This window comes from Silene latifolia, chromosome 9, assembly GCF_048544455.1.
Source record: "Silene latifolia isolate original U9 population chromosome 9, ASM4854445v1, whole genome shotgun sequence".
In the NCBI taxonomy this organism is placed as follows: Eukaryota; Viridiplantae; Streptophyta; class Magnoliopsida; order Caryophyllales; family Caryophyllaceae; genus Silene; species Silene latifolia.
In genome coordinates, this window is record NC_133534.1 from 124372435 (window position 1) to 124385531 (window position 13097).

The 13097-nt window shown below is 38.0% G+C and overlaps 1 protein-coding gene across 1 annotated transcript; it reads left to right on the plus strand.

The window, feature by feature from the left end:
- Positions 1-9849: 9849 nt before the first annotated feature.
- Positions 9850-10912, plus strand: LOC141601549 (uncharacterized). Its single transcript, XM_074421843.1, has 3 exons — positions 9850-10309; positions 10401-10482; positions 10669-10912. Exons 1-3 carry the CDS (start codon positions 9850-9852, stop codon positions 10910-10912), a joined length of 786 nt encoding a protein of 261 aa, XP_074277944.1.
- Positions 10913-13097: the final 2185 nt, after the last annotated feature.

Genomic DNA, 13097 nt, shown 5'->3' on the forward strand with positions numbered 1-13097 from the left:
CATGATATGGTTTGTGAGAGCCTTATAGAACATCCTTGAGATTCTTGAGAAGAATTAGGGAAGGAGTCGTTCACATGTTTGGATGATAAACTAAGTTAGGTGTTGATGGGATACACAAACTTTAGTTTCCAAACCAAAACGGATTTGTTGAAATCCTAGGATGTCTTATTGACAAAGGAGAAAGAAACTAAGAAAGGTGTTTTAAATTTCGCGCATTGCAAATACTACAAAAGGAATCTAAGTAAATTGTGATAAAATGGTCAACATAGGGATTAAGGGTGAATCCCTCAACAAATGGCTTTATCACAAGTTATGCGATAACAGTGGGAGCTTCTTTCAAGTTAAAGAGCTCAGGTCTAGTATGAAGTCTAGACATATACTTAGAGAAATTCATGTCATAAGAGATGACATTGAATGAAAGGAAATAGCAATTAATAAAGTTGGAATATATGGATATCGGGTATATCTACTTGCCAAGCTTGTATTGCATTTTAATTAGTGTTAATAATACACTAAAGATTATAGAATATGAAGTAGTAATAGTGTATTGACTATTCATATGTGATAATCACATTTATCGTTTGAGTTTTATTAAACTCACCCGCTACCTTGTCGTATCCGAATGGGTTGTAGAGACAAATTGGACCCCATTAAAGTGAACTGGATTGACATGGTATTCGCCCCTAGTTACTTATATGAGGTGACGTCTCGAAGTGAGTAGAGTGTGATGCGATTGATGGCAAGTTCAAGTGTCATAGAGTCATATGGGATGACTAGTCGATCACATAGGCGGATGTATGGGACAATCGTCGAGGCGTGACCGCTTATAGAGTTACGGTAATTCATAAAGCCTGGTCGTGGCAAGAGCTACTATAGTATTCTTATGAGTCAATTCTTTTGACTAGAAACTATTCGCCCAAGTTGGCACAACTTCTGATTAGCTTTGATTTATACTCTACGATTTCTTAAACGAGGTCAAACTGGGTATATTTTGGGTTATGATGGATGTGGTGAACGAAGGGAATAGGGCGATAGGAATTGTCCACCCCTTGTCAGGGTTGTTTGAAATCTCAAGGCCACTCGAGGAGTAGTTAACTGGAAATGCGTGGCCACGCTCGGAAGGTATCTATGATAGATAATTCTGGTCAGACAGTTAATCTCCAGATCGAGAAAACCACTCAAGATATGATCAAATGTAAGTACGACCTGCAAGACACCTTGCATTGAGTGGGAGATTGTAATAGGACAAGAGAATTGGTGACGCACACTTGTCGAGGACAAGTGGGAGATTGTTGGGAAATGTGTCCTCAACAATAGTGCGATCACATGATTTAATATCATAATTAAATCTCATATAAAGAATACATAAGGGATGATTCAATTATATAGTCAACTGATCAACATTAATCGGTAACGATTGGCTTGCTAGAGTTTGACGTTACTGTCGTGGGACGGTGGTGGTCAGTTGATCCCTTAAGGTCACACCTAAAGGATGATGCCCTTATCTATAAAGTTAATTAATTGTATGTTGATACAAGTTGATTAATTCCTTAAAAATGAACAATTTATTTTTAATAAGAGGAAATATGTATCTTATGTTAATGTGATTAAATAAGATCACATTTAGTGGATTAATATGTTAATTCACTAAATTATGTTGAGGTATTAATATAAGTTTTGAGGTAGAGGTAATTAGTTATTTAAAGTTACAAGAAGTTGTAATTTTAACCAACTAGTAATTATGGGACCCATTATATGTTGATATAATGATAAAATATTACTCAATAAGTTGAGTGAATATATGTTTATTAATTTGTGTCATAATTGTTGTATGATCAAATTAATATTTAATTATGTAAGATAATTAATCATAAGACTTATAAGCATTTGTGGGACAAATATTATAAGACAAAAATGGACCCAAATAAACTATGTAAACCGTCCAAATGGTAGATGGTGGAGTTGCTTTTGGTTTTTGTCATTTCTTGTTGGAAGATTCTCCAACAAATTATGGCATGCTTACACTACTACCTAAAACTTTTAGAGCATTTATAAAAGAGTTTTTTGAGAAGTGAAAATGCTCTCATTAAGAGCATAGTGGCCGGTCCACATGTGAACACACAACACTTTTGTTGTTCTTGTTTTTGCTCTCTCATACTCTCAAAAATACAACATGCAAAACCTCTCTCTTGTTCATAGTTTTTCCTCCAAAAACTTGAGAAGTTTGATTCAATTTGTTCATAAAGATTACTAATATTATTAGTGTAATATATGAGTATTAGTAATCAATTTTAAGGTAAACTACTAAACAAATATCTAGCAAATATTATTTAGTGGGGATAAGGGATAATCTTGGGTGCAATCAAGAGGAGTGACTTCTATACTTGAGGTCTTGGAGGATCATCCTATTACTCATCATAGCTCAAGAACAAGTGAAGGTAGGAGACCTTACTTGTGCCCATAAAACCGAAATTTACAATGTAAGGGACATTGTTTTCTTATAAATCTTTCATTTTGTTATGCATGCACTAGATCTAAAGAACAAATAATTAACAAGTTAATTAGTTCACTATTAGAGGAGTCTAATAAAAGGTATATGAACCTAACAATCTTCTACTATCAAGAATAGCTCTATGGTTCCGATATAACCCGTTGTAAAATTGGGTGCAAAGGAACCAACGCATGAACCCATGGTGAAGCACAGAACGGACAAGCTTCTTGAACCTAGTCTAAGCCCCATCAAGTCTTCGGTAGGCAATTGCTCAAAAGAAGTAATCTGAGCTCTCAAGGCATTGGTGCGATGCGGTGGGAAATATCACCTGTAAAAGGCCAAAACAAGGGAACTCTAGTCGGTTACACCGGCTGCCTCCCTATCTAGATCCCTCAACCATTCCCGGGCATCATCAGCTAAAGAAAAGAGAAAAAGAACTCCCTTCACTTTGTCCTGTGTCACCCCAGCAGCAAGAGGAATGGTAGAGCAATACTCTGTAAACAGCTCTATATGCCTGCATGGATCTTCTTCAGGTACCCCCCTAAAGAGATTTCTCTCGAACAGCTGTATGTAAGATGGGTGGATTCCAAAGGTTCCCGACTCAGTAGTGGGTAATAGGAAACCTTTTGGAAGCGAATCCACATTAGGCTCTGAATGGCTGGCTATATTAGGCATCCTGGCAGATAGAATTTACAAAGCAAAGCAGGTGCGACGATGTTCTCTTATAGAAAAGATAACCTGCAAAACTAATCAAAAAAAACTTCGCAGAAATGAGATCAGTCTCAAGGAATAAATTCCTTGAGACAAGAGACAAACTTAAATAAAGCAACAAAATTGCGCCACCTCCCCAGCAACGGCGCCAAAATTTGACAGGGCCGTCGTATACCTATCAAAAATAACCACCTGGCTCTAACTAATATAGCTAGGGAAGTCGGGTCGATCTCCACAGGGAGATGGGAAAATGTCAGCTTTGTCTAAGTTCGTCATGGTTACCAAATTGGGGGGTTTTAATTGAGTAATTGTTCTAAACTAATGAGAAAGAGAAAGAGAAAAATGCAGAGAAAAAGGATTAAGCAGATAAAGAAAGCAGCTAAGACAGACGGTTCACCATGATCATTCGGTCAAGTAATCTAGGTCCCAGGTCAATGCAAGTACGGTCCAAGGAGCAGTGAATATCTCCTTCCGGTCTCAATTCGCCCTAAAGCACAAATAGCTTAGCTTCCGCCCTCACTACAGTGCCCTAATGTTCGCTACGAATCTCACCCCTTCCAACCTTCCGGTCCAGGTCAAGGTTTACTATGATTTAAATGCCTAATTGCGTCGACTCAATTAGACAGATACAAACAAATGCAGCGATTAACAACAAGGACTACACAAGCACAAAACCTAAAATGGCAATTATTATCCCTTCATAATCATGGATCCCCGAGTCTTAGCAAAGGGACATTAGCTATGCATTACTATCGAATCAACAACAATAACATATAAATAATAGGAATTAAAGATGATAATAAAGCTAGTAAAGATTGAATAGGGTAATGATGAAAACAATAAAAGAAAAATAGGAATAAAATAACAATTATGAATAAGGAATTAAAAAGGAATAATAATACCGATCACAAATCCGAATCCCAGTAGCAAAGGGTAGAAGAAGAGTAAAATGAAGAAGCAGTAGAAAAAAATATTGTGAAAGTCAATGAGAAAGAGTTACGCAGTCTACTCCCTTAGTAGCATATGAAAATCCTCCTTTAAACCTAATCCATAGCGTAATTACAAAAGCCCATACGAAATTAGGCAGAAAAACTCTATTACAGGCAAAACCACTCGATCGAGTGAAAATAAACCACTCGATTGAGCAACTAAGCGACAAACCCCTCGATCGAGTGGAAATAAACCACTTGATCGAGTAACTCGTTGTAATGTCTACTCTATTGAATACTCGAACTGCTCGATCGAGTAACCTTCAGTATATAAAGTATTCGATCGACTAGAAAAGTAGTCGATCGAGCTATCTTGGCACGTTAGACATCATGACACCTCCGAAACCAGCTCACGCGTCTTCAATGTGATAGATTCCAAGCTCCGGCTCCTTGTTTTCCGTAAATGCATGCAAATGGGACGAGTTTAGGCTTGATTTAGTTCCTCTTCGGTTTATTCCTGCAATTTACATAAAATGAACCAAAGTAGACTATTCGGGGGTATTTGTAGCTAGATGCCACATAAATAGTACAGAAATGCGTGTAGAAATGAGGTAAAAACCTTATATAAAATACACGCATCACCTATCACCCCTTTGGTGCAGAGGAGTGACATACCTCCCACAGGTTCTAGGGAGCCTGAATTGGAGCACTTTATGCCAAGGAGGTTTCTTACTCGTATTATGAGGGGAGGCACAGGTGAGAGAAGATTGTTTACTCCAAGAGGAATGTCTTTTATGGATTCCTTGACCTTATCTCTTCAGAAGACTAAGGCAGGGTTTGTTGAGAGGGTGTTGTATGAAAAAGGAGAACCTAGTTCCCTTCCATCTGATAATGGGTAGCTGTGGTTTCTGGAACATTAGGGGGTTAAGTAGTAGTAAGAAGAATGAAATAAAGTAGTTTCTCAAGCATAATAATGTAGGTTTATTGGGCTTGTTGGAAACTAAAATAAAAAGTAGGAATTTGAATAAAGTTAGAAGTAACTTGTGTGATGACTGGGCTATTTGCACCAACATAACCAGTTATGGAGGTGATAGAATCTGGCTGATTTGGGACCCTACTAGGTTTGTAGTGAATGTGTTAGATGTAACTGCCCAAAGTATACATTCTGAAGTGTTTGATAATATTAGAAAGAAGAAGTTCTGGTATACCATGATGTATGGTTTTAACCATCTTTCTGAGAGAGACGGTTTGTGGCATTCACTGAGGTCTTACCACAACTCTATGAGGGGGTCTTGGATGGTGGGAGGTGACTTTAATTTTATCACGTCAGTTGATGAGAGGATTGGAGGAGCTCCTGTCACTAGGGCTGAGATGAGAGATATGAGTTTGGCTATTCAGGATTGTGAGCTCCATGATCTGAAGGGTTATGGTCTTTTTTCACCTGGAATAACAAGCATGAGTTTGAAGAAAAAATTTATAGTAGGATTGACCGAGCTTTTATAAATGAGGAGTGGCTTATTGAGTTCCCTGGGAGTAATGCCCACTTCTTATTTGAGGGTCTCTTTGACCACTGTCCTTGTTTGGTGAGTTTTGAGGAGAATACATCAAAGAAGAGGTTGCCATTTAAATATTTTAATATGTGGTCTCAAGCCCCTGAGTTCAAGGAGCTGATTCTCAGGGAGTGGGGTCAGGTTGTTCAAGGCACGGCTATGTTTAGAGTGGTGACTAAATTAAAACACCTGAAAAGAAATTTGAGGCAGCTTAATTCTGATCAATTCAGTGATATTGAGAACCTTACTAAAGTCACTGAGCTGTCTCTGGAGCATCTTCAAGTTCAGCTAAGGAATGATCCTTTGAATGAGGGGTTATGTGTAGCTTTGAGGGCATGTGCAAAAGAGGTAGAATTCTTGAATACTGCCAAAATGGCTTATCTTAGACAAAAATCTAAGATCAACTGGATGAAGGAAGGGGATGAAAACTCTGCATTTTTCCACTCTAGCATTAAGAGAAGAAGGGCAAAGAATAGAGTTTATCAGGCGAAGGATATGAAAGGGGCTATGTGTTCTACAGAAGAGGACATTAAAAGTGCTTTTGAGGAGTATTACATCTCCTTATTGGGGACCTCTAAACCTGTAACCTCTGTTAAGGTGAATATTGTACAGCAGGGTAATTGTATTCAGAGTCATCATACTGATATACTGCTGGCGCCAGTCACAAATGATGAAGTTCAAGAAGCCATGTTTGCTATCCCAGGCACTAAGGCACCTGGGCCTGATGGTTATAGCAGCCAGTTTTTTAAAGACACATGGGAAATTGTGGGGACTGAGGTCACAGAGGCTATTCAGAAAGTGTTTTAGACAGGTCAATTACTGAAACAATGCAACAATACAATCATCACTCTTGTCCCAAAGGTTGTTGTTCCTGAAATTGTCTTGCAATATAGACCCAGAGCCTGTTATAACACTCTCTATAAATGTTTGTCTAAAGTAATCTGCAACAGACTAAGTGTGGACGCGGGCCCACGGGGGTCGCTCGGGAGGAAAAAGCGAGCAAGCTTTTGCATTTGTGGAGTCGCCACCAATTTATTGTGGAAAATTGGAAACCGTTCGAATACCTCGCGTCATGTCAAGACACAAAGTAGTGACATGAACACTAAGAACTCGTTACCCTTAGCATTTTATGTCTAGAATGACTCTCGTGGATGCCAATGAACACGGATGTTCACAGAGATCTGGAGTAAGGGGTGAGGGTACGTATTAGGAAGCTCTTTTGATCGAACACCTAATCCCGCCCGCCTCGATAGCGGCCTCTACTAATGATTAGGGAAAATCGTCTATACTCGATATGTTGAAGGTTATATGCATGCAATGCAACATCCATTAGATTAATCCTAGCATGTGAGAATTAACTAAGTCGGTAAACACGTAATTTAACATGCATTAATGTCGAGGTAGAAATTTAGGTTGATTGCATGTGAAAGCATATAAACAATATGATAAAGAAATAAATACAATAATTGAAAATTGCAATAATTACAACGGGTTAATTGATCTACGTCAAAAATACATTTAAAACGGATGGTTTTAGAAAAGAAAGGGAAAATAAATTAACGAAGAGATTATTAGGTGATAATACGAGTAATAGTTAATTAATACGTAAGCTAATAACTATGTCAAAGCAACAACGGAAGTTCAGGGGCAGAATTCAACCCGGAACACGCGCAGCATTGCTGCGTCCTTTGAAAGAGGCGCAGTGCTCACTGCGTCTGTTCCTGAGGTGAATTCTGGCTGTGAAGCCGGAATTCCATACCATTAATGTTCATTGGTGAATTAAACGATCGATTATTGATATTTGACTCGGATAGAAGTGGGTTAATATATTATTTACATGTGAATTGGTCATAAAAAACGATAAAACATGAGATGAAACTAATTGGAACGAATTAATTACAAGATTAATTACAAGGCTAATAATGAATTAAATTAAATAGGTTAATTAGGTTATTAATGCTAAACTAAATTACTGATTTTGACGATGATGAAAATTAACAGATGAAAATATAAAAAAGATGAATTTCAGAGACTTGATACGGATGAATCGAATCTCTAAAACCCGGATTTGATTTTAATGACGAAAACCCGCAAATATGAATTACTTGGGATTTAAGTTGGGAATTAAAAGATTATAAATTAATAAGGATTTACATGTTAAAATTATTATGCTAATAAAATTATCGTGTTAATGAAATAAGAACAAACAAAGACAAAGCAAAGAATAAATGAACGAACAACAGACGAAGGAAGAAGAAGGAAAGCAGGAACTGCGGCAGCCTCAGGAAGAGGCGCAGCAGGTGCTGCGTCCCTTCGAAGAGGCACAGCAGTTGCTGCATTCCTTCTCGACATCTGTCTCCCATTAATCCGTTAAAAAGGGTTTGAATAAAGGTTTTATAAATCGGTTTTGAATATATTTTCGACGTAAACCTTACAATAATGATTACAAAAAATAAAGAACAATAATAAAATATGGGATTTACACCCTCATACTTACATGTTTGACGAAACGAGATTAACTAAGTTAACGTTTAGTGATGCTCGACTCGAATGTACGACGAAAGTGCCCTCTAAGAGGAAAACGAACAAAATTGATTAAGTTGATTGAGTGGAGTTGGTCAAATTGGTCGGCCATGCAAAACGAGGCTGGTACTCAGAAGGATCCGAGCTTACGTGGTCGAAAGTTAAAGCACGTAGACGCCAAAAAGCAAGAGCGTGGTCTTAGAATGTAAAGGGAGAAGAGAAGGGCGGACACTCGCGTGAGAAATATGAGGAACGAAGGTCCCTATTTATACTAATCACGGAATTAGGGTTTAGGAAAGGAGAGAAAGATTCGGAAATAACCGACTTAGGTTAAACACGGAAACTTGGACAAAAAGAAAGCCTGGAGAAAAGGCGCAGCAGCGCTGCGTCCCTTGGAAGAGGCGTAGCATTTGCTGCGTCCTTTCCCCAGCGGTTTCCTCCTACGCAAGAAAGCGCGTTTGACAGCCTGTCGTATTTTAGGCGTAACTTTCTCTAAAAGACTCGGAATAAGGTGATTTTGGTGGCGTTGGAAAGCTAAAAGAAAGATCTAGAACTTTCTGCGAAATAGGCTTGACCCAAATAAGTCGTTATCATCTCGTAAAACGGGCCTAAAAGTCGGGTTGTGATTTTAGATAAATGAAATGTACATTTTGTAATGTAAGCTTTATGTTTAGCCCAAAGAAGTGATATGGGACTCAAAATGAGATATACCCACAACATTTTATGACATCCTAACCTTAGGTAGACAAGCACATTGCGTTTGACTCGGGATTTGACGGTTTTAGGAAATGAAGACGGTTTTTTGACCCGAACTCCAAATGTACTCTAATTACTGCCAAAACGACCGTAATGACACCTAGATTACAACCATGAGGTAGACACAAGTATTTGAGCTATCACTTAATGATAAACTTACGAATTGTCATAAATCGTTCCGTGTACCAAACATGCGGCCCAATCATCACCGGGTGGCTTGCGAGAGGTGCAGAAATGAGGTATCTACACTAAGCAAGGTCCTTCCATATGTTATCAGCAGTTTTTAGGGGGTTTTTATAAAAGGAAGGGACATTGTGGGTAACATATTAGTTTGTCAGGATCTAATAAGATTATATAAAAGGAAGTCATGTTCCCCTAGGATGCTTATGAAGCTTGATCTACATAAGGCCGACGATTCTATTGAATGGTCTTTTGTAGAGGAAATGTTAAAGGCTATGAGATTTCCTGAGAAAATGGTAACTATACTTATGCAATGTGTTACCACTCCCTCTTTTTCTATAGCTTTAAATGGTGATGTGTTTGGCTTCTTTAAGGGAAAAAGGGGATTAAGGCAAGGTGATCCCCTTTCCCCCCTTCTATTCACATTGTGCCTAGAGTACCTTAGCAGAATATTTGAGGTGACTCAGAAGCATAGACATTTTAGATATCATCCTCTTTGTCAAATAATTGGGATCTCCCACCTTTGCTTTTCTGATGACTTGATACTCTTTTGCAAAGGGGAGAGGGCATCAATTGAGCTCATGTTGAATGCTTTCCAGTTCTTCTCTAAAGCTTCTGGCCTCATTCTGAATTCTTCCAAATCCAATTTTTATTGTAATGGTATGAATGAGGGGTTGGTTAGAGAGCTGGAAGAGGTAACAGGATCGGAATGGAGAAGGGGCGGGTTCCTTTCAAATACTTAGGAGTGAGTGTCTCTCCTAAGAGACTTTCAGTTTTAGATTGTGATTGTTTGGTGGCTAAGGTGACTGATAGGATTAGAGCTATGGGTTCAAGGCACCTTTCCTATGCAGGCAGGGCAGTTTCGATTAAGTCCATTTTTAGTACTCTTCACAATCATTGGGCTAGAATTTCTATACTACCCAAAACTGTTTTAAGGAAGATTGGGGCTATTTGCAGAGAGTTTCTGTGGCATGGTAAAGAATCCAGGGACAATACTTCCTTGGTGGCTTGGGAGAAAGAATGCAGACCTAAGAAGCAACGTGATTTAGGTTTCAAAAATTTAATTCTCTGGAATGTGGCTACTTTAACAAAGTATGTTTGGTGGATTGAAAATAAAGAAGACCACTTATGGGTAAAGTGGGTACATGCTGTGTATATCAAAGACCAGCGTTGGTTTGAGTATGAGCCTACATTAAATTCTAGTTGGGCATGGAGAAAGATTTGCCAAACTAAGAATTTGATGAAGTCCTTTTTTTGCAGAATCACATACTAGTCAGAATGTCAAGTACACAGTTAGGTTGGGATATTCTTGGCTTCTCCCTGATGTTGATACAGTGACATGGTTTCTCTAGTCTCAGAACAACTGGATAATTCCAAAGCATCGTTTTCTAGGTTGGCTAATGGTTCAACAGAGACTGCTTACGCAAGATAGGTTGATCCGTATGAACATTCTGCAGACTAATCTTTGTTTCCTCTGTGAGGTGGCTCCTAAAGATCACAATCACCTATTTTTCCTGTGTGAGTTCAGTCATAAATGCTGTGAATTAGTGTCTGAGTTGTGCAGATTCCGTATTCCTCTTCAGCACTGTGTGAATTGGTGGATTGATAAGAGATTTAGATCCCTTTGTCAGAAGAAAATTCTTGGTGTTATATTGGCAGCTTTGATTTATCATATCTGGATGGGTAGGAATCGTAGTAGAGTGGAGTTATTCCTGTGTCGACCTGAAAGGGTTCTCCAACTTATTCAAAAAGATGTCATCCTGAGATTATAGTCTTGTAGTTTTAGCATTAAAAATGCTAATGTTCAACAGTGGGTGAATGATCTTTGTAGTTACTAAGGATTGTTAGTTCTATAACTATGCCTTAATATTCTAATGTTTGGTGTTTTTGAGCATTAATGAAAAGCTTACATTTTCCCAAAAAAAAATAGAAATTTGTGATTAAGAGTTGCATAGAGAGGCATGTCGATGTCTACAAAAGCTATGTTAATTAGTAACTAAGCAAAAGATTCAAATCATTGTTATACCTCATTATGAAAATAAGTAAGGTATTAAAACCTCTTTCCAAATGGGTATTTAGAAAGGGATATGTGAATGACATATATGTATGGTTTTAACTAATACTTAAAAAAAAAACAATGACCATTCCAAATCATGTAATGTTTCGAATGAGTTGTCGAAAACGAAACATGTGTACACATGGAATTGAGTGGGAGTCAGCAACAGTCATGTTTAGACATGAATTTGAGTGGGAGCAATCATCCTTCATGAATTGCATAACATATTACTCATTGAGAATGACGTGCAAATACTATCTTTTATAAAGAAGTATTTAGGTTTTCAATCTGGATGAAGTTAGACATTATGCAAATCTATCATAACATGGAATGTTGGATTGGCACATAGATAGGTATCTTATGTTGATAATGATCCTTCATCTTAAAAATATCAACAAGTTAAGTAGGTTATTCATATTGATGAAAATTGAATTATCATAGAATTATGATTATTCACATGAACCTAAGAACTGTTGTCTACACAAAATCGATTACTAATGTTTCCGCCATTAGAATAATCATGTATGCCATAATGCACATATCCTAGATGAATCTCATGCTTGGAGCATGATGAGTCGATAATAAGTTAACCCATATGAGAGTCATTGGTAAGCCTTAAGGAACCGTCATGAATTCTCAAGGAGAACTAATGGTCTGTTTCGGAGTTTGGAAGAATACTGAGTTGTGTGTTGAAGATTACACGAACTCAAATTTTCAAAGCTCATAAGGACTTGTAAAAAACTCCTAGGCTGATTTTATTGACCTAAGGAGCAAAAGACTAGAAAAGGGTATTTTATTGTCATCCGTTGCAAGATTCTAAAAAATTAACCTAAGTACGTTGTGATTAGGTGGTGTGATTTGATGACTATGAGTAGTATCGTCCACCAAAAACCACATCACAGGTTATGTAATAACAATGGGAGCTTCTTTCAAGTTAAAGAACCTGAGTCTAGTATGAAGACTAGACATGTACTTAGTAAAGTTCATGCTATGAGAGATAACATGAAATTGAAGGAATTCGCAATTCATAAAGTTTGAACTCTTAGACACATGGTATGTTCACAAGCTAAACTTTTATTGCATTAGGCAAGTGTTAAATACACTTATGATTATAAGACATTGAGTGGTAATATGGTATTGACTACTCGTATGTGATAATCACATTTATCGTTTGAGTTATTGGTAACTCATCTTGTACTTTCTAACATCCAAATGGGTTGTTGAGACAATATTGAACCCCATTAAAGTGAACTGGATTAACATAGTATTCGCCCCTAGTTACTTATATGAGGTGACATTTCGAAGTGACTGGAGTGTGATGCGATTGATGGCTTCAAGAGCCATAAAGTCATAAGAGTTGACTAGTCGATCACATAGACAGACTGTATGGGACACTCTCTTGAGCTTATGACCGCTTATAGAGTTTTGGAAAATTTTATAGCCTGGTCGTGGCGAGAGCTACTATAGTATTCTTATGAGTCGATTCTTTGACTAAAGACTGTTCGCCTAAGGTGGCACAGTTTCAGAGTAACTTTGATTTATGTTCTACGACCTTCGTAATTGGGGTCAAAAGGGCATATTTTGGGTTATGATGAGCTGTGGCTATTCAAGGGAAGAGTGCAATAGGAATTGAACATCCCTGTCAGGGTTATCTTATATCTCAAGGCCACTCGAGGAGTAATGAACTGGAAATGCGTGGCCACGCTCGGAAGGTATCTACGGTAGATAATTCCGGTCAGACAGTTATTCTCCAGATCGAGGAAACCACTCATGATATGATCAAATGCAAGTACGACCTGCAAGACACCTTGCATTGAGTGGGAGATAGAATAGGACAAGAGAATTGGTGACGCACACTTGTCGCGGACAAATGGGAGATTGTTGGAGTAAGTGTCATCGAC

Bases quoted from the DNA above. Each gene is read 5' to 3' on its own strand.
- LOC141601549 (XM_074421843.1), top strand. From the start codon at position 9,850: ATGGAGAAGGGGCGGGTTCCTTTCAAATACTTAGGAGTGAGTGTCTCT. The intron at 10,310-10,400 runs GTTGGTTTGAGT...CTTTTTTTGCAG, and splicing joins TGTGTATATCAAAGACCAGC to AATCACATACTAGTCAGAAT. The intron at 10,483-10,668 runs GTTTCTCTAGTC...GTGTGAGTTCAG, and splicing joins GATGTTGATACAGTGACATG to TCATAAATGCTGTGAATTAG.